The sequence below is a fragment of the Schistocerca serialis genome, chromosome 5, assembly GCF_023864345.2.
Source record: "Schistocerca serialis cubense isolate TAMUIC-IGC-003099 chromosome 5, iqSchSeri2.2, whole genome shotgun sequence".
Taxonomy (NCBI): Eukaryota; Metazoa; Arthropoda; class Insecta; order Orthoptera; family Acrididae; genus Schistocerca; species Schistocerca serialis.
Window position 1 is genome coordinate 35,102,567 of NC_064642.1, and position 23,616 is coordinate 35,126,182.

General features: G+C 43.2%; 1 protein-coding gene across 1 annotated transcript in view; it reads left to right on the forward strand.

Annotated features, from left to right (window-relative positions):
• The window catches only part of LOC126481729 (SEC14 domain and spectrin repeat-containing protein 1), a 163,557-nt gene that overhangs the window by 126,556 nt on the left and 13,385 nt on the right, over nt 1-23,616 (forward strand). The window contains exons 6-7 of the mRNA XM_050105682.1: nt 5,091-5,211; nt 17,803-18,158. Coding sequence (XP_049961639.1) covers nt 5,091-5,211; nt 17,803-18,158 — 477 coding nt within the window. The remainder of the gene's footprint in view (nt 1-5,090; nt 5,212-17,802; nt 18,159-23,616) is intronic.

Genomic DNA, 23,616 nt, shown 5'->3' on the forward strand with positions numbered 1-23,616 from the left:
TGTACGCTTTTTCCCTGCCGCATCACGAGTCCACAGCACCAACAGATGGCACTCAGCTTCGCGGTGGGCAGCGGTCGCAATGTTTTGGCTCGTCAGTGTACATCGATTAAATGGAAAAAAATGTCCATGAGTGGACAGCCGACAACCATCGGCTTTCTGCCATACTACTAGCCACGTAGGTAGAATCACGTAAAGTTGTACGGCAGAATATCATTGCTATGGCTATTCATGCATGGACGTACTTTGTTGGAACTATAAATATGTTACTGGTTTCCCAGATACATTTTCTGGTTGAAAGTGCATTCAAGAATCGATCACGTATGTTCTGCCAGTAATCAACATCAATAGACTGCAGCCTAAGAATGTCGGTAGCCTTTCAGATTGTATTGTGGCTGCGTTCCTCCGAGATCCCATTGTTCACAGCGATGGAGAGAATAAACTAAATAACTGCTTTATTTATTTAGTTTCTTTAATGATGTCAATATTTGCACCCATTCTTCCTGATTTGATACTTCAGTTATGTTTATCACGTAGACAGGAACAAATGTTACCCGTGTTTTGCAACCGAATATTTATTTTGTTTCTAACCAGTTTGTTTAAGTTACATGTAATTGTTTAGCACATAGCCATCGGCCTATGATGAGCGTCCATAGCTCACCACTTGGACACATAATAAGGGTTACGATATGTCACACGCTCACTCTGCTTCCTATAAAACTCTGGTGTCCATTGAGCCACGTCAGTCTTGTTAACATATAACTCAGCACTTTAGCATATTTTCAGAATAATGTCGCGATCTGCTGGGGCTGCATATGTGTGACTGATACCTGGCATCTCTGTGACTCGCACCAATACAGTAATCGTGTGGACAATTCAGTTTTTACCACTTTAACTTTATTCCTGCTACAATGTAAATGAAGGTACTATGAAAAAGCTCGTGAAGTATATGTCATTTTTATTACAATTTACCATTATTTGATTGGAATGTGCTGCTGTGTTGGTTCATTTTCAACTGGTCGAAAAGTCTTCAGGCTGTGGCACACGTAACGTACCGAAAACTGTGTGGAACAGAGTTTTTATGAATGACCGTTCACATCGAATGACTTCGTCTTCTTAATATATGTCTGGTTTAGAGCGTTCCCTCTATTCAAGTTGGTACTTGTCCGTTTTCGAGCTGCAGTTCTCTCATTTCACCAAAGGCACGCACTTTTCACATTTCTACAATTTTAACTTATGTTTACATCAGTCTGCTTTTACAGTAACTTCAGTTAAAAATATGAGAGTCGAGACAGGCTTTAATACTCCTCACGTACAGAGACAGAAGCTCCTAATATCTTTGCGAGTCCCGCAGAGGTGACTCAACACTTCGGCCGCCTGGCAGGAATGAAGATCACGAGGTGCGGTGGATTTCAGGTACAGTACTGCTAAACTTTTAGGATGAAATTCTCTAGCGCAGCCCGTGTACGTAGAATATCAACAACAAATTTCTACAGAAGCGACCAACGTGTCAAATTGGGTGTCTGGAATTCCCGCCACCTCTGTATCCGCTAATGATTCCACTGAAACATTTCGGCTGTTGTAATTAACATTTCATTTCAATGGGTCATCTGAAGAGTTAGTTTCGTTCCCCCCTAAAATGACGCACCGGTTTTATAGGCGTTAAAGTCTGGACCCGGAGGACCAAAGTGTTAGTCCGCAGACGACAACGTAAATGTACTGGAGGACCATGAATTGAAGAGGACTGTATAATGGTTAAAATCCTTTCAGACTGTAATGTAACACGAGCGTTGAGATAATCACTTATTATTCATAGGTAACTTAACAGCCAAAATATACATCTTTGTCGTTTACATGGTGCGCGCGGCCACGAGCTAAGGGCAGCCGCCCGGCCGACAGACCATTCACCGCTGCCAAAATCTCTCCCTCGCCGCGGCGAGTGTACCGTTAGGTGGCCTTGGAGGGGTGGCCAACTGACCACTGTCCCTCATGTACAATACCTCCATAGATGGAAGCACTGTTCAGAGACTCAGCCAAATGTAACAACCGAACAATAGGCGTCAATTGATCCATGAAGCAACCTGACTGTCAGGCTAGCATTATTGTTTATTTCTCGCATCAAAGTTATTAATCACTCGACGAAACTACATACTAGAAAACGTAAAATATATGATACACTGACTTATAAATCTTTCTTAGAGGGCAGAATGTGCTGCAACAATGTTGTTGTTGTGGTCTTCAAAGACTGATTTGATGAAGCTGTCCATACTGCTCTATCCTGTACAAGCCTATTCATCTCCGAATAACTACTGCAACCTACATCCTTCTGAATCTGCTTACTGTATTCATCTCTTGGTCTCCCTCTAAACTTTTACCTCACACGCTTCTCTCCAGTACTAAATTGGTGATCCTTTGATGCCTCAGAACGTGTCCTACTAACAGATCCCTTCTTCTAGTCAAGTTGTGCCACAAATTCCTCTTCTCCCCAGTTTCTATTCAGTACCTCCTCATTAGTTATGTGATCTACCCATCTAATCTTCAACATTCATCTGTAGCACCACATTTCAAAAGGTTCTATTCTCTTCTTGTCTAAACTGTTTATTGTCCATGTTTCACTTACATATATGGCTACACTGCTCACAAATGCTTTCATGAAGGACTTCCTGACACTTAAATGTATACTTGATGTTGACAAATTCCTTTTCTGCAGAAACGAGGCAGATGGAAAAAAATAATAAAACTGTTTATTATTTCAAAAATAAACACCATAACTGTTAATACATTTAACCCACTGTGAGACAAAATGGTTAGTGCCTTTGTAGATAAATGTCTGCAGTCGCCTACGGAAATATGATTGTACCCTGGCGTGCACATCTTAGTCTGAAGCAAATTGACGCCTTCAAATGCCTTTAGCCAGGGCTCCAAAAATACGGAAATCGCATGGGGTGAAATCGGGACAGAATGGTGGATGTGTAAAGATTTCCCAGCGTAGGCGAAATGGAATCATTATGTTGCAGTATGGGCGATTAGAACGGGAAGAAATCCTGACATGTGCTACTATACTAAGTACCCCGTTCCATGCACTTCACAGTGGTTTGCAGAGTATGTATGTAGAAGTAAATGTAGATACGAGAAGTAATTTTTCACAACTACGTCGGACGAGACGAAATACTTCCCAGTCTACTACACAATATGCTGCCAAAAGACAGACACATATGGGAGGAACGCCGGCCGGAGTGGCCGAGAGTTTCTGGGCGCTTCAGTCTGGAACCGCGCGACCGCTACGGCCGCAGGCTCGAATCCTGCCTCGGGGATGGATGTGTGTGATGTCCTAAGGTTAGTTAGGTTTAAGTAGTTCTAAGTTCTAGGAGACTGATGACCTCAGATGTTAAGTCACATAGTGCTCAGAGCCATTTGAACCATATGGGAGGAACCTCACAAACAATAGAACGAACTTGTTAAGGCTACCTGTCCAAACCTACTTGTTACATTTATGGAAACTTCTGACCTGCACCATCCATCAATTTCCCACTTACTTATATAGTGGCTTAGAAACAACTGACTTCCACTTGGGTGGATTGCAGTTCGAACACTGACTACATCTGGCCATCCCCATCTAGGTTTTCTGACATTTCTCTCACTTCAGGCGAATGCCACAATGGTTCATTATTTAAGGTGGTGGACGATATTTTGCTACCCACTAATCCACTCTCCTTTCACTTGTTCATATTTGCCTAGTTAAAATACACAGGCGACTCCTTCCATCAGCTGCCAGCTTCCTTCAGACCAATCAGACAGGGCAAAGAGAACCAGAGAAAATTCCGAACGTACATAAAGTTGCTAAGGGGTTCTTTTATCCATTCACTCATTGTCTGGTCTAGTGTGGCAACGGAAGACAGCAAAGCGAAAGCTGAAGTGCTCCCTGGCGTAGAGAAGCAGCTGAAAGAGCTGGATAGAAATACGTCGCCAGGTCCGGGTTGAATCCTAGTTCCGTTTTACATGAAGTACACTATGGCGTTGGACTCTTTACTTAGCTTACATATATCGTGAATCTCTCGCACAGGGCAAAGTACGAAACGACAGCAAACTAGAGCAGGAGATTCATTAGGCAGGTAAAGAACAGACCTGTTAACCAGAGACTCGTCACTAGCGCACCAGGAAAGTGTGACAGGACCGCGCTTATTCTCTCTATACATAAACGATCTAACAGTTAGTATTTAGGAGTAGTATGCAGCTGTTTGCTGATGACGCTGCGGTATATGCGTAGGTTTCGTCGATGAGTGACTGTAGGAGGACGCAAGATTTGTTAGACAAAATTAATAGTTGGTGTGATGAATGGCAGCTATCTCTAAAAGTAGAAAAATGTAAGTTACGACAAATGGAAAGGAAAACAATTCCATAATATTAGAAGGCAGCATTAGTAGTGTGGCGCTTGACACAGTTGCCGCTACCAAATATCTGGGCGTAATGTTGATAAGCGACATGAAACAGGATGAGCATTTAAGGATGATAGTAGGGAGGGCGAAGGGTCGACTGCAGTTGGGAGAATTTTAGGAAAATGTGGTTCATCTACAAAGGAGACCACTTGCTAGAGTGTCTGGGATTCTCACTAAGATGGACTGAAGTAAGTCATCCAAGTAATTCAGATGCAGGCTGCTAGGTCCCTTACTGGTAGGGTCGATCAGTATGCAAGTATTATGGAGACGCTTTATGAACTCAAATTGAAGGGAAGACGATGTTCTTTTCGCGAAACGCTATCGAGGAAATTTAGAAGTCGTGTGCAGAACGATTGTACTAATGGCAGTGAACATTACACGTATAGATAGTCGTTTTTCTCTTGCTCTATTTACAAGTGGGACAGGAAAAGAAATGACTAGGAGTGCTACAAGGTACCCTCTGTCATGCTCCATATGGGCGTTTGCGGAGCATGTGTGTAAATGTAGAACAGAACTCTTTGTTCCTGTTCATATTCTACTGTGTAACAAATTTTGCACCATCATAATTACACTGTATGTTTCTTATACACTGGTACTCAGTTTTTGGTTCCACTGTAGTTAAACACAAGAGGTACATGGTTGAAAATTTTGTTGCAGTACCTGGAGCGATCAGATGAGCTGCTGATATCGCTGGAGCGCAATGACACCGAGCTGGAGCGCCGCCTGGAGCAGGCCGAGGAGGCGCTGCGCCAGCTGCACGAGGACAGCGAGGCCCTGGGTGAGCAGACACCTGCCGCCGCTGCCGCTGCTGCTGCCGCCCTGCTCCATCCCATCACCAGCTGGGCGTCAGCCAGACCTGGCTGGCTTCACTCTGTCACGTGTGTGGTGCCGCTTTAGGCACACATACGTCTGGGTTACTTCAGCGGACATCATCACTGTCTGTACACTTTACTTATTTTTTCCTCCTCGACAATTAATTTATGCACTCGACTCAGGTGTCATTTCCTGAGAGCTGTGTCTCCCTTCTGATGAGGGATGAGATCACAAAATCACAACAGGCAATTCTGATTTCCAGTTTGTGTCATAGCTCTTGTTTAACGTTAGTGAAACCTTTTAGATGCCTAACATGAAGTTGTTATTCTAGCCACAGTTTATGAACTCCAGCCTGATACCAAAGTGCCAATCATCTTTCTTCTCAGGATAATTGTCATCTCTATACCATTCGAGCAAATTGGCTAAGATGACTGCCTTTCCCATTCTCACACGACCTAAGAGTTCTGTTTCCAAGCTGGCATCTGACTGTTATCTTACAGATGACACCAGGACACAGATTGTCACACCAGTTCTTCATACCTGGTAATTTTGCACAACGTTATTGTTCTTACGACATATTCGACGTTATTCTTCAGTTCCTTTCAGAGTAATATTTGACCAAACAGTCCACAACTGTACTGTTGGATAATAGTGTCCAGCACACACAAACTGGCATCCTGGGAATGCAGGGCCAATGTGTATCTCCACCCCCTGTCAGTCACTCTATATGTGGTCCACACCTGAGGGCACGCAAAAAGTGCGTCGGCACCTTTGGCCAGCGACACCCAACAGGGCACCCCAGCTGTAGCAGTGTGCAAGTACATCTACATCAATACTCCGCAAGTCACCTGACGGTGTGTGGCGGAGGGTACTCCATCCATCGTGGCCGCCATTTCGTTGTGTTTGCTTTGTATCTCCTCCTTCATTATACACAGCACTAGTTCCCAAGTATTGCTGCAGCTACAACCACAGTCCTAGTTGATAACATTGTTCCAGGTTCGTATTTTTTATGGTTTCTATAACAACACTGTCCCAGTATTTCCACGTTTCCGCTAAATTCCTGGTGCATTCATATTACACTGCATGAATCTCGGATGAATAGTGCTCTGCAACCATCGACCTGTTAAGACACTTTAGTCAGGTGTGCTGCTGGTGTTCTCGGCAGCAACCTTCAACAGTGCACACAGCTGTCCAATATATATCTTGGCCAGTATTACCTATGGCGCGCTGGTGTACAAAATAAAGGCTGTGGGTGGTTCTATCTCCATAACTTCGTTCGTTTCCTCAAACTGTGTCGTAATGTTAGGGTTCAGAGCACGCCTCATCTGGAATTCCAAGTAATGGTTTTTCCACAACACTCTTCTGAGGTGTTCCAGTTCTCAGGAAAGACTATCTGCATCCTAGAAGGTACACACAATGCGGACTAGCGTTTTGACCAACTCACGCTGGTGACATACCTGATCGCCAAAATATTATATCCACTTGACACTATGAACTGCCAGTACACCCATGGACTGTTTCATCAACATATTAAACCTCTGCTTCAGACCCTTCATGATTTCCTGAGTTATCTCTAATTTCCATATACCAGTGACATTTACGCCTGTTAACCATCATTCACGTGTGGAATATACTTTGTGAGCATCATTGTATGTAATTGAAAACTGAAAATTCATATCGACCTTAGCTCAGTGTCTAGTACGTAAGAAATATTGACTCGAAAATGGATACTAATAAGTTGCAGCTAATTTCGATAGTGAATCTGAAATCAATCACTCATCTTATCCCATAACTTTCTACTCATACAAACTCCATTACAGTTAAAATTGTTAGTGTGCTCATGGATCAGGAGTAATCATTGTTTCTGCAAACAGGATAACATCCTTTTTTCGGCATGCTCTTTAAAACTTTAGTAACATATTTCCGCCAGAATAGTAACCAAGTAACACTCGCTGTGGCAACTCTTCAGTTCTATGATATACATCAAGACTGGTTGAACCGTGCAAAGTCGTAGTGGCTTGAGCAAGCTGTAAATGTTTGTGAGTATTATGTCTCCACGATTTCCTCTTTGAAGATATCTATGACACATCTGCCTAATTGCGTTATATGTGGGCGGTCAAGCAGTGTGGCTTCATTTTCAACAGTTCCTTTCTTTGTAATTCCTTAAGTGCCTCGCCTCATTCATCAGAATTATCCGTTTGGTACACTAACAGCACAAGATCATCAAACAAAAACATTCTCACACTCATTCCGCATTGCTATCATCTGATCATGGACCCAGCTGTCCTGCATTTTATGCATGACGCAGAACGATGCTGCTTTTAAGAAGAAGATGAAGCACTTTCAGTCAGCTTGACAACCTTATGAGAATCACAACAAAGGGACTGCTGTTGCAATCCAAAGCAAAGGCAACCTTCAGTTCTTCTTTACTGCATTACTTCGTCATTCTTTCTCTTGTTTTGACGTCGTTTTTAAGGTAGTTCATCAGTTCATGACGTTCATAAAAACACTTTACATCTAACTGCTTAAATGTTCTTCTGTTCTTATGTGTTTCCTTTTCCTTCACCATATCACTTTTGAAGAATCCATACTGTAAATTTGCAGTTTAATTAATATCGTTATAGTGCACTATTTGACTATAGAGAGACATAAATCACTGTCTTAGTGTTTCTGTGGACCACTCTAGTTTTATGGTGGGTCTCTTTTCACATTTCCAAGACAGTTCCAGTTTCACATTGGTTGTGAACTCTGAGACCCATTTCTGACTTACAACCGTCATTTATTTCAATAAATTAATTGTTTTGTGCAGCAGTCATTGCATATAGTTATTTGTATCCAGCAGTCTGTAACATAACCAAGTTACAAATTCAGGAAGTCTTTTGTCTTCAGGAATTTCCGTATCTGGCCCGCATGCAGATTTACTTGCAGGGAAACATAAAAGAAACACCCAAAAATGTTAGTCGTGTGTTAATGAGCAAATTAGTGATGCATGTGTGCGTGAATTGTTCTTAGTAAAATGTATTATACATCTCTACAGTACAAAACTGCTTATAAAGCTAATAATCTTATTAATATCACTATTGTCAACAATAACTAAGGGAGGTTTGTCTCGTTCTTTTAATTCATTCCTAATATTCTTATATGCACCTGTCTCACCTGTTTCTCCTATCTTCCTGAGACACACTGCAGCCCACAACCACATTTCAAAACTACCATTATCATCCACTAGTAATATTAATTTTATTAATATTACGAATGGCATTATTACTATTCATCACCCTACCTCTGAAGTTACTGTGATTTGCTTGTACACTGACCTGCTTCCACACACATTTTTAATACCACACCCTTCTTATCAATAGCAGTAGTAGTCCTGTGGTTGTATTTTAGTGTGTACTGTAACTCTCATCGTTTGATTTCTTACATCTAGAGTGTATTTTTTCTTTACTGTTTGTTTAATTCCCATTTTGGGGGCAGGCTGGCAGTAGTTAGGCTGCTAGCTTGCTCCTCATCAATTGTTTAGTAATATGCATAAAATGTAACACTTTTACAGACTTTAAGAGATGGAAGTTCAAGAATTAAATATTTAGAAATCTGTGATTTTCGTGTGGTAGAATGACTAATAATGTGGTAATGATCTTGGTATGTGTTCTGCCATTCTTGTTGAAGGTGATGGTGTTTTTATGTTATAAATGGTTCAGAAAATTTAGTGTCATTGGAAGTTGATTGCCAGTGGAAAAGATAAGAGGAGAAGTTAATATGTGGATGTTATTGTAAGTGAGAAGGGACTTAGTTATTGCAACAGTGAATTAATTGGAAGTAAGAACATCAGATGTGTCTATGCAATATATTTGTGTCGTTTATGTGACAGAAGGGCAAGGAATCATGCCAGTAAAGTATCTGAGCAGTCAAGGGTTTATTAGGGGCCAAGATATCAGACTCTGGACGAAGGCATTGTATTGTGTAATTTTGTGTTAATGTTGGATCCTACTTTGTATCACTTACATTAATTACTTATAAGAGCCATGTGTTGGGTACACTACTTGTGTTGTGGCTGAGATTATTGATGTTGATAACATTTATTAATCCAGAAAGGTATTGCACATGCATCCAGCATTAACAATTAATAACAAATAAAATACTTAGGTGTATTGCTTTCTGGAATGTAAATAGGTTACATATATTATAACAGTTTTACTTCCACAAAATATATCTCTATAGATTGACTTCACTTATCCTTTTCATATGTTCTTCTGTCACAATTAATTTCTTCCCACCTTTACTACAATGAACGAGTAAGTCAATAATATCAGTAGTTCAGGGTCAGTATTCTGAGTTTGAATTATTATTTTGAGACAAATGGAACAATGGCATGTGGCTTTTTTGTGTATGCTGTAGTGCATTTCATTTACCATGTCATGTGTGGGGGTGAGTTGACTTTGATAGACTCATGATACTGCACAAAAATTGCTGCATTCCACAGTGCCAGGTGTGTAAGTGGTGGCTAGTCTGAATATTCCCAGCTTTGGCTGTTGCAGCGGCTGAGATGGGCTGGGCCAGGCATTTAGAGGATATGAATTCGACTGACAGTGTTTACTTTGACAACCAAAGTACTGAGCAACCCTAGTGCCAAAGTACTGAGCGACTCTAGTGCAGTACTTGAAGTGCTTCATATGAGTGCCAGCAGCAAACTCATCCAAATTATGGGGATATCTCTACCAGAATTCTGAAAAATTTTCTATTTCTGTTGAATGGGCGGCTCAGATTCTTTGACTCAACAACCAAATTACTGTTTCCAAGGTTCTTGGATGTACTGCTTGATTCAATCATTGTAGGTCTGTAATATTTTGGTAAATAACCGTTCCATCAGCATCGCCTCATGATGGTGAAACTGTTATTCGCCAAAATATCGTGGACCTACTACGATTGTATCTGGCTCTACACTCAGGAACCTTGGAAGTAGAGTGCACGCTTGGAAATCCCCAGATCACATAAACACATCAAAAAAGTTTTGCATCACCTCGGTTCTGAGAGTTCTGAAACCTGTACAGAGCATTGGAATGGAGATCAACATAAACATCATTTCCACCCTTTTTCTTGCTCATGAAAAACATACACTGCATGTTGTACCGACATACAGCGATGCCTTCAGAGGTGGTGGTCCAGATCGCTGTACACATTGGTACCTCTAATACCCAATAGCACGTCGTCTTGCATTGATGCATGCCTGTATTCATTGTGGCATACTATCCACAAGTTCATCAAGGCACTGTTGGTCCACATTACCCACGGCGATTCGGCGTAGATCCCTCAGAGTGGTTGATGGGTCACGTCGCCCATAAACATCCCTTTTCAATCTATCCTACGTATGTTCGATAGGGTTCACGTCTGGAGAACATGCTGACCACTCTAGTCGAGCGATGTTGTTATCCTGAAGGAAGTCGTTCACAAGATGTGCACGATGGAAGCGTGAATTGTTGTCCATGAAGACGAATGCCTCGTCAATATGATACCGATATGGTTGCACTGTCGGTCGGTGGATGGCATTCACGTATCGTACAGCTGTTATGGCGCCTTCCATGACCACCAGCGGCGTACGTCGACCGCACATAATGCCACCCCAAAACAGCAAGGAACCTCCACCTTGATGAATTCGTTGGATAGTGTGTCTAAGGCAGTCAGCCTGACTGGGTTGCCTCCAAACACGTTTCGGACGATTGTCAGGTTGAAGGCATATATGACACTTATCGGTGAAGAGAACGAGAGGCCAGTCTTGAGGCCATGCTATACCGAGGCCCCACTTCTACTTCGCCAGCAACCCACATCGTAGTGGAGTTAAGTGGACAGCCGGCTGCCTAGCAGATGACACACAAAGGCTGCCATGTTCTGAGAACCAGACGACAACACAACTGCCATTAGAAGTCGCTGACTCTACAAACATTTCCCTTACATGTGCCACATGGTTGGAAAGAGGACTGACTGTATCCTGGCACCGGGCCTGTATTTAGGCCAGCGCACAGGCCCTCAGGGACACTTCACTCCAAGTGGGCTTCCTGGGCCAGGGGCCAAATGCAATCGCATTCCATCACTAAGGAACACATTTTGGAGCCACTATAGTGACGAAGACGAGTTACATGTTAGATCTCCTGTGAGTGGACCTGTAAGGATTCTGCACTTTGTGTTCATCAGTGATACACTGGACTTGATTATGTTTTCGTTATACTGGAACTTTAATACTGGACTGTCCTTCGGGGACTTCAACTTGAGATTTTTCAGCATTTGATTTTAATCTGTCCTGTCGTGACTTGAACTTTTCCTGTCATAGTGCTGGTTAGTTACCGTTCCCAAAATGATTTGATTTCTTTCTAGAGGCCTTCTGCCTTTGTATTATATTAATGCCAATTCTTTCTTGTACTCAACTGAGCTGAACCTACTTTTCAACTGAGATTTTGTTAGGGCGTTCTGGACTCTAATTCTGGCACCTAGTGTGCGAAGTCATTAGTTGTGAACTTGATTTAGTTACATGAGATATCATCAGCCTTCTGCCAAAGTGTTTAATGTTAACTTCAGAAGATTTTATTTTGTTTGGTTACTGATTATGAACTGACCATAACTGGAGATTATTGCGTTAATTGTGTCTCAATAAACTTGGATTCATTGTATACCTGGGCCTTCTTTTCTTAACTGCCGGCAGTGGATACTTTAATTACTGTGTAATCTTCAGCAACATTTAGTTGTACTCTGTACAACTCTGTAGTACTCTCAGTGTCGTTTAGCAGGCTATTTGTCTGGCGTCTTTGAGTACAGTGGCATAGTATTACTATAGCCAAAGAACAGGGTAACAATAAGCCTTGAGTTACGGCCCTTGGGCGATAGAGGTCCTCTGGAAGGTGCCTGGATCGTTACTCTCTGGAGGAGCACCTCCATCTACCTTCCCTTCTGCATTGGTTCGAGTTAGTATAATCAGAGAAATGTCAGATAAAAATTAATTACCATAATCTTGTTGGTAAAAAGTAATTTACAAAATGTAATCGTGAACATTAAGTGCACTCTGTTTGTGGATTAATTATCCCATCTATTTACTTATGAGAATTTGTTGAATTAATGCTTAATTAATAAATTTTTGTGGGATCGAGCTAACTTTTACACCAGTTCCAGTTTTCTTTGTGATATGGTCATGAGCACTTGTTCTCGCCAATTCTGCGAGCGCAGATTCATAACTATAGTTCAATTCTTTTATCTTGGCGGCTCGCGCATGCCCGCCCAGACGTGGGAGATTGCTGCGTTGCCAGTTGCACACGACGCACGCGCCAATAGAAGCAGCGCCATAGTATAGCATCGTTCGCAAGCTTACGTTTAGGGGGGACCGCGCAGTTCATGAAGTAAAGCCACCACGGCCGCATTAACCCTTTCGCTGCTACAAAGACGTGCTCCCTGCATTCCGCGCTGTGCGCGATTTTGTCACTCCACTGCTCGCCTGTGCATACACGTCGTGTTGCGACTGCTTTGACACTCTTATCATTCGATTCCACAAAAACTATTTGGCCCAAAAATTAGATTTTTACATGTCTTCTTGACTGATACCTTCCCCCCATAAATGACTTAATTTTGTTTCGATGTTCAACGTAGTTATTATGCAGCATTAAATATTGTAAACCATTGCACGAAATTTTGAAGAGTTTGCAGAGGTATAAGTCCATAGAGTATGCTTTCCATATGGTCGATTTTAGTTGCCACAATGTTGAGAATGAAATGTAGACAAGATACCTAAATTTCATATAAAATTACTACATAATTACTGCATAATAACTGCGTTGAACATCGAAACAAAATTAAGTCATTTATGGGGGGAAGGTATCAGTCAAGAAGACGTGTAAAAATCAAATTTTTGGGCCACATAGTTTTTGTGAAATCGAATGATAAGTGTGTCAAAGCAGTGGGAACACCATGTGTCTGTACAGGCGAGCATTGCAGTGATGACAAAATCGCGCACAGCGCGGAATGCGGGGATTACGTGTCTGCAGCAGCGAAAGGGTTAATGAAGAGACAAAGCACTAGAAATTAAAAAAAAAATTGCATTCAAACGAATATAATTAATGAAGTAAGGCACTTAGATATTGTTTTTAAATAATGAAAATATTAAGCAGCACACAAGGTTTGAACTCATAACCTTTCGCGTAGAAGCTCAACACCTTAACCGTTACACTAACGCAGCTCCTCTGACTACAGGACGCCTTGAGGACTATAACACGTCACGCAGAATACTGACAAACACTGTTGGTATGACTATGAATTACTCACGCTTCGTCGAAGTACAATAGGAAATAAACAATTACTACTGTTCTTTATTGCGAAAAAGCGGTTCGTGAGATTGATAGAAACACCTTTCCTTGCTATCGCCTGAATAAGGAGTCTTATTGCTTGTTTGGTTTAATTAATTAATAGAATATGAAGCAATTGGTATAAAGAATGCTTTTTCAAAATTTTCTATAAAAGAAAGTCTGCTATCAAGACATTGCTTTTGTTCTATTACTTTATTTATAACTGAACGTTTCTAAAACTGAAGACACTCGTCCATGCTATACACTGCAGTCGAGATCTGGCAACGTCGTTCTCTGTTCATTGGCTGACTGTGTTTTGTGACGTCAGATGCACAGAACGAACCTAAACTCTGCCGCCAACATAAATGACGCGCACTTTAAAAGTGCAAGATTTTGGAGGTGCTTAATTATCTTAAATGCTTGATAATAAGAATAGAAGCTGAGACATAGTATCACATAGAACCAGTAACTATAATTAAAATCATGCTGTAGTTGTTAATTACACTGAAGCACCAAAGAAGCTGATATAGGCATGCATATTCTAATACAGAGGTATGAAAACAAGCAGAGCACTGCGCTGCCGTCGGCAACGAATATATGACAGCAAGGGTCTGGCGCAATTGCTAGATCGGTTACTGCTGCTACAATGGCAGGTTATCAAGATTTAAGTGAGTTTGAACATGGCGTGTTAGTCACTGCACGAGTGATGAGGCACAGCATCTCTGAGGTAGCAATGAGGCGGGGTTTTCCTGTACTACCATTTCACGAGTGTACCGTGAATATCAGAAATCCGGTAAAACATCAAATCTCCGACATCGCTGCGGCCAGAAAAATACCCTGCAAGAATGGGACCAACGACGACTGAAGATAATCGTTCAACATGACAGAGGTACAACCCTTCCACAAATTGCTGCAGATTTCAGAGGTGGGCCATGAGTAAGTGTCAGGGTGCGAACCATTCAACGAAACATCATTGATATAGGCTTTGGGAGCTGAAGGCCCACTCGTATACCATTGATGACTGCACGACACAAAGCTTTATGCCTTGCCTGGGCCCGTCAATACTGACATTAGATTGTTGATGACTGGAAACATGTTGCCCGGTCAGATGTGTCCCATTTCAAACTGTATCGAGAGGATGGACGTGTACAGGTATGGAGAATCCGTGGGCCCTGCAGGGGACTTTTCAAGCTGGTGGAGACTCTGTAATGGTGTGGGGCGTGTGCAATTGGAGTGATATGGGACCCCTGATACATCTAGCTACGATTCTGACAGGTGACATGCACGTAAGCATCCTGTGTGATCACCTGCATCCATTCATGTCTATTGTGCATTCCGATGGACTTGAGCAATTCCAGCAGAATAATGCGACATCCCACAGGTCCACACTTCCGCTGGCCACCAAAATCCCCAGACATGAACATAACTGAGCATATCTGCGATGCCTTGCAATGTGCTGTTCAGAAGAGGTCTCCAGCCCCTCTTACTCTTACCGATTTAGTCCTGCAGGATTCATAGTGTCAGTTCCCCCCCTGCACTGATTCAGACATTAGTCGAGTCCACACCACGTCATGTTGTGGTACTTCTGTGTGCTCGCGGGGGCCCTATACGATGTTAGGTGTACCAGCTTCTTTGGCTCTTCAATGTAGTATCGCTGCACAAAGAACCTCAACATCCAGCAAGAGGTTAAGATCAGAGCACAGATACAGGCATAACCTCAGATTAAATAGTCTGAATACAGAAATAGTAGCACAGATTACGAGAGTATTCTCCATCGTGTACCACTGAGTCACAGCTATTAGCCCCACCAACAGTAATCATACAAGGTGTTATCAGATATCTGTGGAAGAGGTTAAACTGGCCGATATTCGTCGCCAGATGGTGGATATATACAGGGGAGACTGCGTGTTTGACAAGTCAGTGAGAAAGTGGAGTGCCCTTTCTCATGGTCATGAGTGTTTGAGTGATCTCCCTAGATCAGGCTATGCCAACACAGTAATCACAGCTGAACTCATCAACAAGGTGAACAACTTAGTCAGAAGTGATCAACGTGTCACAGTGCAAATGTTGGTAGTGATGGTGGGGCCAATGTTGGAAAAATGTGCAGGACTGTGCACATCAGGCTGGGGGCACATTAAGTGGGTTCTGAAGCAGCTCAGTGAACCGCGGAAGGAAATGTGCATGGGGCTAGCATTTCAATATCTGTTCCCCATTTTCCTGTAGCAGAGCCATGCGGAGTGCCCGCATGGTTAGAGGCGTCATGTCACTGACTGCGCGGCCCCTCCTACCAGAGGCTCGAGTCCTCCCTCTGGCATGGGTGTGTGTGCGTTGTTCTTAGCATAGGTTAGTTTAAGTAGTGTATAAGCCTAGGGACTGATGACCTCTGCAGTTCGGTCCCTTAAGAACACACACATTTGAACCTGGTGCAGACTGTCGCCATTGATGAGCGCTGGTGTCATCACTTCAAGGCATAAACAAAGTAGAACAGCATGCAATGGAAGCGTACATCACCACCTCCCCCGAACAAATTCAAAGCTGTGCCCTCAGCAGGCAAAGTGATGCTCGCCATCTTTTTCGATGCCCAAAGTACAACACCTGTCAAATTCCCTGACCATGGAAAATCATTAACAGTGATGTGTACTTTGAGACATTGGGTAGCCTAAGGAACTCCATCAGGAGCAAACAGTATGCGTTGCTTAGAGAGAGAGTGATTCTGCCCCATGATACCACACGTCCATGCATCTTGTTTGCCACACAAAGCATAATGGCAAAGTTCGACTGAGAGGAGCTTGAGCAACCCCTCCCCCTCCCCCCCCCCCTACAGCCCAAGGCCAGTCATGTCACCCTGCGACTTCCATATGTCTGGACCCTGGGCCACTAAAACACATCTCAAAATTAATCACTTCAACTCAGATGGTGAACTGAAGGACATAATGGAGGACTGGCTCCTATCACAGCAATAGGAATTCTGGGAAGAGGGAATCGTTCAGCTCATGAGACAGTGGGATAGTTGTGCTCACATCTTTCGTGATTACTTCGGAATAAAGACTTGAGTTATACTCACATTGTTGTTTTGTACCTTTTCTTTTGAACATCCTTCATATATTGTAAACAGTAACTGTCCTATCAGACTTCCTTGGGTATCCCTGAAATTAAGTTTACATCTGTCATTATTGCTGCTATTCATCAAGATATCAAGGTATTGATGCCGCACTAAGATGGTGTTGCTAACCATGCTGAAAAGTAAACATCTCTTGCAAATAATAGAAAACAATTTAGAGCTAGAAGAAAGCCAGTAAGCAGCTTTATGATGCTGGATGGAATGGAGGTTTAAACAAGTCACCTAAGAGTATGTTACTAAGAAATGGAAGGTGCATTATGTATTGATAAGGAAGAACAGACAGAGCATAGAAGGATATGTATAGAGTGATACCAACTAACGGTGCTGTGGAGTTCTTGAATTGCTGATTAGTGTTTCAGATGGTATGAAGTGGCATTGCATTCTTTGTTGATGTGTTAAGAAAGTGGTCTTAGAGGTGTTCCAGGGAGGGAAGAAGGTGAAGTAAGTTTCTGACTTCATATAAAGTGGTGGTTGATGTGACATGATATTGTGTTGTGTATGTGTATGCGTGTAGCAAAATATGTAAGACACAAAATCCGTCTCAGACAGGGTAGGACTAGCCATAAGTTTAGTTGGTGGGTCACGCGACACATGACAAATTTTGTTGAGTGCTAGAATGCACAGGCAGTTTTATGTGTTTTTGGACAGTAAATCAACTGCTCTATCCCTTGTAGCATTCTCTAAATGGCACCTGTGCTGTACAATCAAAAGTCCTGTCACAGTCTGACATCACAGACTGGAAGCCACGACCTCATACGAAGTGGGGCCTCACAATGGAGCTACACCACTGGAACCCACCCTCAAACTGCCTTTCGGTTACTGTAAACGATTCCACACGGGAGCAAAGAAATCAGTGTTGCTTCAGCTGCTCTACATTATACAGGAGAGACGTTTCCATATGCTGAGAAATCTCCCCATTAATCTGTACTGGCACCAGACCTTACACCGCGTAACTGCTACAGCGTTGCGATTTAGCCTCACGCTGTTGCAGGCTAGCCGACAATCGGGTGCACTACGTAGTAAACTTATAGCGAATCTTACTCTGTGTGAGACGGACTGAGGGCAAGTCCCTGACACGGCCAGGTGACGTGAGGGCGCGCGTCTGTCGTGGCAGGTGAGGTGGAGCGGGAGTGCGTGCGCGAGGGCGAGCGGCTGTCGGACCTGCTGGTGATGCCCGTGAAGGACGCGCTGGGCCGCCACCTGGCGGTGGAGCGCGCGGCCGACACGGCGCGCGCGCAGCGGCTGCTGCAGCAGGTGTGCGCGCGCGCGGCCGCGCTGCGCGAGCGCGTGGCGCGCCACCGCCTGCTGCTGCGCCAGGCGGCGCTCGTGCGCTGCTACGAGGCGGACGCGGCGCAGGCGGCGGCCTGGCTGCGCCAGCTGGGCGCCGCCATGCGCGACCAGGTCGGCTGCTCCGTCGCCGAGATCCAGCGCCAGAAGGAGCAGCACCAGGACTTCCAGCACACCGCCAAGGTACTCTGCCAGCGCCCAGCGGGCACTGGAGGCAGCTTGTGAGGGCAGCGTATGACCTATTCACAGGCCGACTAATTGGTCACCTCCCCCTGCGAAGCTAGTCTGCCCAATCACCTCTGTGGTGTACGATTTCATAGCAGACGGGTCAAGGATCTTGGTGTGTCGGCTCCACCAACACACCTATACCCGCTAGCCCCGACCTCTACCTGCCACCTCACACTCAGTCCTTCTCCAATCTATTTTGGCACAGTGAAAAATGTCACATGACCGGGTGCAGATGGGGTTTGGCATCAGCCACCTATTCATAGGCCGACCTCTTTGGTCACCTCCCCCCTACGAAGCTGCTCTGCCCCGTCATATTCACCTTCATGATGTATGATTTCATAGCAGTCGGATCAAGGGTCCTGCTGTGTCGGCTCCACCAATGCACCAATATCCGCTTGCCCCGACCTCTACCTGCCACCTCACTCTCCGTCCTTGCCCATTCTATTCCGGCACAGTGAAAACTGCCACGTGACTGAGTGCAGATGGGGTTTGGCATCAGCCACCCATTCATAGGCCTACCTCTTTGGTCTCCTCCCCCCTGCAAAGCTGGTCGGCCCCATCATATTCACCTTTGTGATGTACGATTTCATAGCAGTCGGGTCAAGGGTCCTGCTGTGTCGGCTCCACCAACGCTCCAATACCTGCTAGCCCCAACCTCTACCTGCCACCTCACACTCTGTTCTTCTCCATTTTATTTTGGCACAGAAAAAATTGCCACTTGACTGAGTGCAGATGGAGTTTGGCATCAGCCATCCACTCATAGGCTGACCTCTTTGGTCACCTCCCCCGGTCTGCCCCATCATGTTCACCTTTATGATGTATGAAATCATACTTCATAGGAGTCGGGTCAAGGGTCCTGCTGCTTCGGCTCCACCAACACACCACTACCCACTAGCCCCGACCTCTACCTGCTACCTCACACTCCGTCCTTGTCCATTCTATTTTGGCACAGCGAAATCTGCCATGTTACTGACTGCAGATAGGGTTTGGCATGCAGTCACAGTGAGTCCAAACACTGTCAGATGGGCCATTGACCCACTCGACAAGGGGTCCCCCAGACTTGTCTGCGTGTGAATGGGCAGAGCTAGTAGTCAATAAACACTGGACACTATACTGGCAGGTCCACAGACTCCTGGAACTTCTTGGCAAATCAAGGGCCGTTTCTGAAGCAATATTCATCAAATGGCAAGTTGCATACCTTCTCTGAACATCATTAGCATCAAAACTCTGACGGACTGCTTGTATGGAAACGATATGGCTATGAAACTTTTGTCACATAACAATCATGGCCGTGTTTATCTCTCCTAAACATTCTAAAAAATTTTACGCATTGTACTTTTACACCCTATTCAGACCTTGAAAAACCACCCGGAAATTTCGGAAGTAAACGTGTCACACTATTGATTTAAGAACTATAACAGCAACGTCATTATTTACACAATATAACATCGGAGTATGCAGTCACAGTTACCAGTATTTCACTAATCACTGCGACTGTGAACATTGGCCTCCAAACAATGGCTACAAAACTGTAGAAATCACAGGAATGGTTTTCCTTTCAGTGGTTTAGGAAATCAGTTTTTTTACTCTTGCTGTGTGTCTTTCCCCTTCTGTCTTCCCATACTCAACGTCCTGTGGTTTTCTGGTTCTTCCTACACACTCAGAAACCGTGTTGACATTTTTGTTGATAACAGGCTCGATCAGCCTGTGAATGTGCATGTTTTCCTGGCTGGAATATTCCTGGTATGGCTGCAAGCCCATCCACATGAGCAGGCCTTCATACTTGCACCTGAAAATTTTCCTACCTTAAATGCAGCCAGTAAATTCCTAATTTCCTCGCCATTTTTAGAAACTATTTAGTGTCCTTGCTCCCTGGTTTTCAGAAAGTTGGCTGTGAAATTTGGAAGTTAATGTACGTGAAAATACAAAAGCTTCTAATAAAATTTTTGAAGGTGATGATCCACATGCTCTACTAACAGAGATATCAAGGCGCAACTCACGTCCCGCCCTCGCGGCTTTACAGCCAGTATGGTTCTGGGGCCCAGTTTCCATATGCAGTTTTAATCTGGCATGTCATTTTGAATCAGCACACAGTCGACTGTGAAATCAAGATTCATTCTCGGAAGTCGAATTTCACCAGCTGTATACTTACCTACTACTATGCTAGCTCTCAGCATTTATCGACTGTGGAGCTCATATTCCGACCTCGTAGTCTGTCCCTTGTAAATGCAGTCTTGATCCTTTTTCATCGATTCATGTCCAAGTATAGCAATAATGGGTCTTTTACAACTTCACTCTCCCATCACTTCCTTGGTCCGCTGAACAAATGTGTTGGGTCTTCCCGTGCCCATATCTTTGGCTTAAAGATGGTACATTTTGCAAGCAATATGGTCTGTTCATGGTACGTTTTCCGCCCCCATGTGATGTAAAATGTTAAGTTTTCACATAATTTCTTGTAATGCTCAGTGTCTTCTTTACCAGACATACGTTTCTTCAGCAAAAATGTTTGGCCAAACGTAGTAGTTGCTTATGACCAGCCTTTGTGCCTCATAAGTTCTCCTTTTCCTGTAGGGTCGTTGGAACCATTATATGTCATTTCTTTAGTTACTGCACGCAGAACAACAGATCCTAACCTGGTTCACACCGAAGTATGTTTTGGATGTTAACAACCTATGGTTTTACCTGCAGTTTTATGTTGTTTGTTTGCTCATTTGATGTATATATCTCAAGTCCTCTCCCCCCCTCCCCCCCCCCCCTCAATCCCTGTCCCAAATGGTCCGGCTGCAGTGCGACACTGTGAGGGACTCCTCTGGAAAGCACCCCAATTACCAGCTGAGCTTTGGCAGCACTGTGGGCTGCGCTCTTGCTGTTCCCGCCGTCTCAACCTGAAACTCTGCCAGTGTTGTGATGTCATCTAATCAAGGAAAAATATAACTACTCTCCTTGATATCGTCACTTTTTTCAAGTACCTTTCCTGAGTACAACGTTAAACAATATCAGTCACTTTTTTGGAAAGCCCACCCTTTATTTAGTTTACCATCGGATGTTGCAAGAGACTATAGCCCGTTTTATTGCCTGAAATTTTACCCTTTTATGGCAAATCTGACCATATGTAAGTAAATGCATCCGACTGGGGTGATTTAAGTTTCAGTGCGGGAAGCACTTTCACAAATTGCAGGGCAGTAGACAATAATGGACCAAGACAAACTGAAATTAGAATACTCACTGCAGACTTCGTGCCTGTACTAACCACGTATTTCAGTAAACTGCGTCTTTGAGATGTAATTTGGGCAATGCAAATGTTTTTGCCATCTGTGGACTACATTACCGAATAATTAAAAAAGCCCCGAGCTAGTGTGGCAACAGAAATTATCTCTATGCCTCTCTTAGGTTAGTTAGGTTTAAGTAGTTCTAAGTTCTAGGGGACTGATGACCTCAGATATTAAGTCTCATAGTCCTCAGAGCCATTTTGGGATTCTGAATGAGATATAGTACATAAGGTCTTGGATTTTATCGTAGAGTAATCCATTTGAGGCGCTGAAAACCATAAAGCACATCATCGTCGACTGTGAAACTGTAGCATTTGTCCATGCTTCTGGCATCCATTGGTCTTGTGGTTTATCTGTGCTGTAGGCCCATATTATACATATTTATTTGAATATTCACGATATTTTGGCCCTTATGGCTCTCAACGCCTCATATTTATTCTAGATAAGTGACCTTGCTGGTAGACAGTACTTCTTGAATTTAATCATATCCGCAAACGGCAGTTTGTGTTTGGAGTTTGTTGTCCACTGTACAGGAATCGGCTTTCCTGTGGAGTGTCAACATGAGCTCTGTTGAACCTGTATTAAGAGCTAACAGAAAAGAAAATTACGAGGAAAAGTTAGCTGTAAAGAAACTAGGGCATTCCAGACCAGTTTCGTTGTCTGAGAAAGTGACAAAAGCAAATACTGTGACTACAAGCGAAAATTTAACAAAAAATTGTGTATAATAAGCATTAAGACGTTGTGTGGGTGCAACGCTAGAATGCCTGATGATCAGCCCAGAAGTTAATTCGTTAACTAATACGTGAATTAGGGATATTGTACATTTATGCTAAAAAAATAAAGAAAACACGAAAACACTCACTTACACAAAAATGCGAAACGGACAGTAGACACATCTTAAACATTACTTCGTTCTTGTCATAAACTGTACTTAATTATGTTCAAAACAACGAAACTCTACAAAAAGAATTCTTCCTTTCTTCTTCTTCTTCTTCTTCTTCTATCTATATCCGCATCCCTCTCCAGCTACTGCCAGGTCTGGGTGCTGACGAGTCCTCTCCATTCAGCTGGTCCTCCCACTACTTTTCTTCCTCCACTTGCTGCCAGGTCACACCCATTTTCCACCGTGTTCTTCGACGCTCTCTAGGTCTTTAGTTCTTCCATAATTTTGGGGAGTCTCAGCCCATGCATCCTTTTAACATGTCCATACCATCTTAATCTCTTTTTTTCAATTTCTTCTCTCATACATTCTTGTTTAAGGTCCTTTCTAATCTCTACATTCCTTACTCTGTCCATTCTTGTTTTTCCCTTAACTGCGCCGAGAAATTTCATTTCCCGTGCGTGCAGTCTGCTCGAGTCCCTTTCTGTCATTGTCCATGTTTCTCCAGCATAGGTGACAATAGGGAAGTAATAATTCTTATACATAAGGAGTTTTGCTTTTTCTGAAACTTCCTTATTCCAAATCAGGTGTTTTATTGTTTGGTAGAAATTGCCTCCCTTCTGTAACCTCCTATTAATTTCGTTAGTTATTCTTCCTTCCCTAGATATTTCACTCCCTAAATAAGTGAAACTTTCTACCACTTTGAGAGGTTCTCCATCAAGGTAATATTTCTGTTGATCCCTTTCTCTCTTTCAAATACCATTACTTCACTCTTATCTTTATTATTAATCCATACCTTTTCATTATTTCCTTCCACGCATGAAGTTGTAACTGTAGATCTACCTCTTTATCACCCAATATTACCGTATCATCTGCAAAAATCATCTTTTTTTTCTTTTTCTTTTACTATATCTTTAACTGGCATATTCATTCCCTGCACCACAACATTAAAAAGTGCAGGAAGTAGAATACCTCCTTGCTAAAGTCCTTGTCTTATTTCGAAGTATTCAGTGTTCCCCAATGGTGTTCTAACTCTACAATTGTGTCCTCAGTACATTGTCTTTATTACATTAATGTATCCATCTTCTATATCTATCTTCTTCATTTCTTTGCAGAGTCTTTCCCTGTTAACTGAGTCATATGCCTTTTCTATGTCTATAAAAACCATTATCACCCTTTTGTTATACTCCCAACTTCTTTCCATCAGTTGACAGATAGAAAATATGAGGTTGATCGTGCTTCTTGCTTTCCTATACCCATGCTG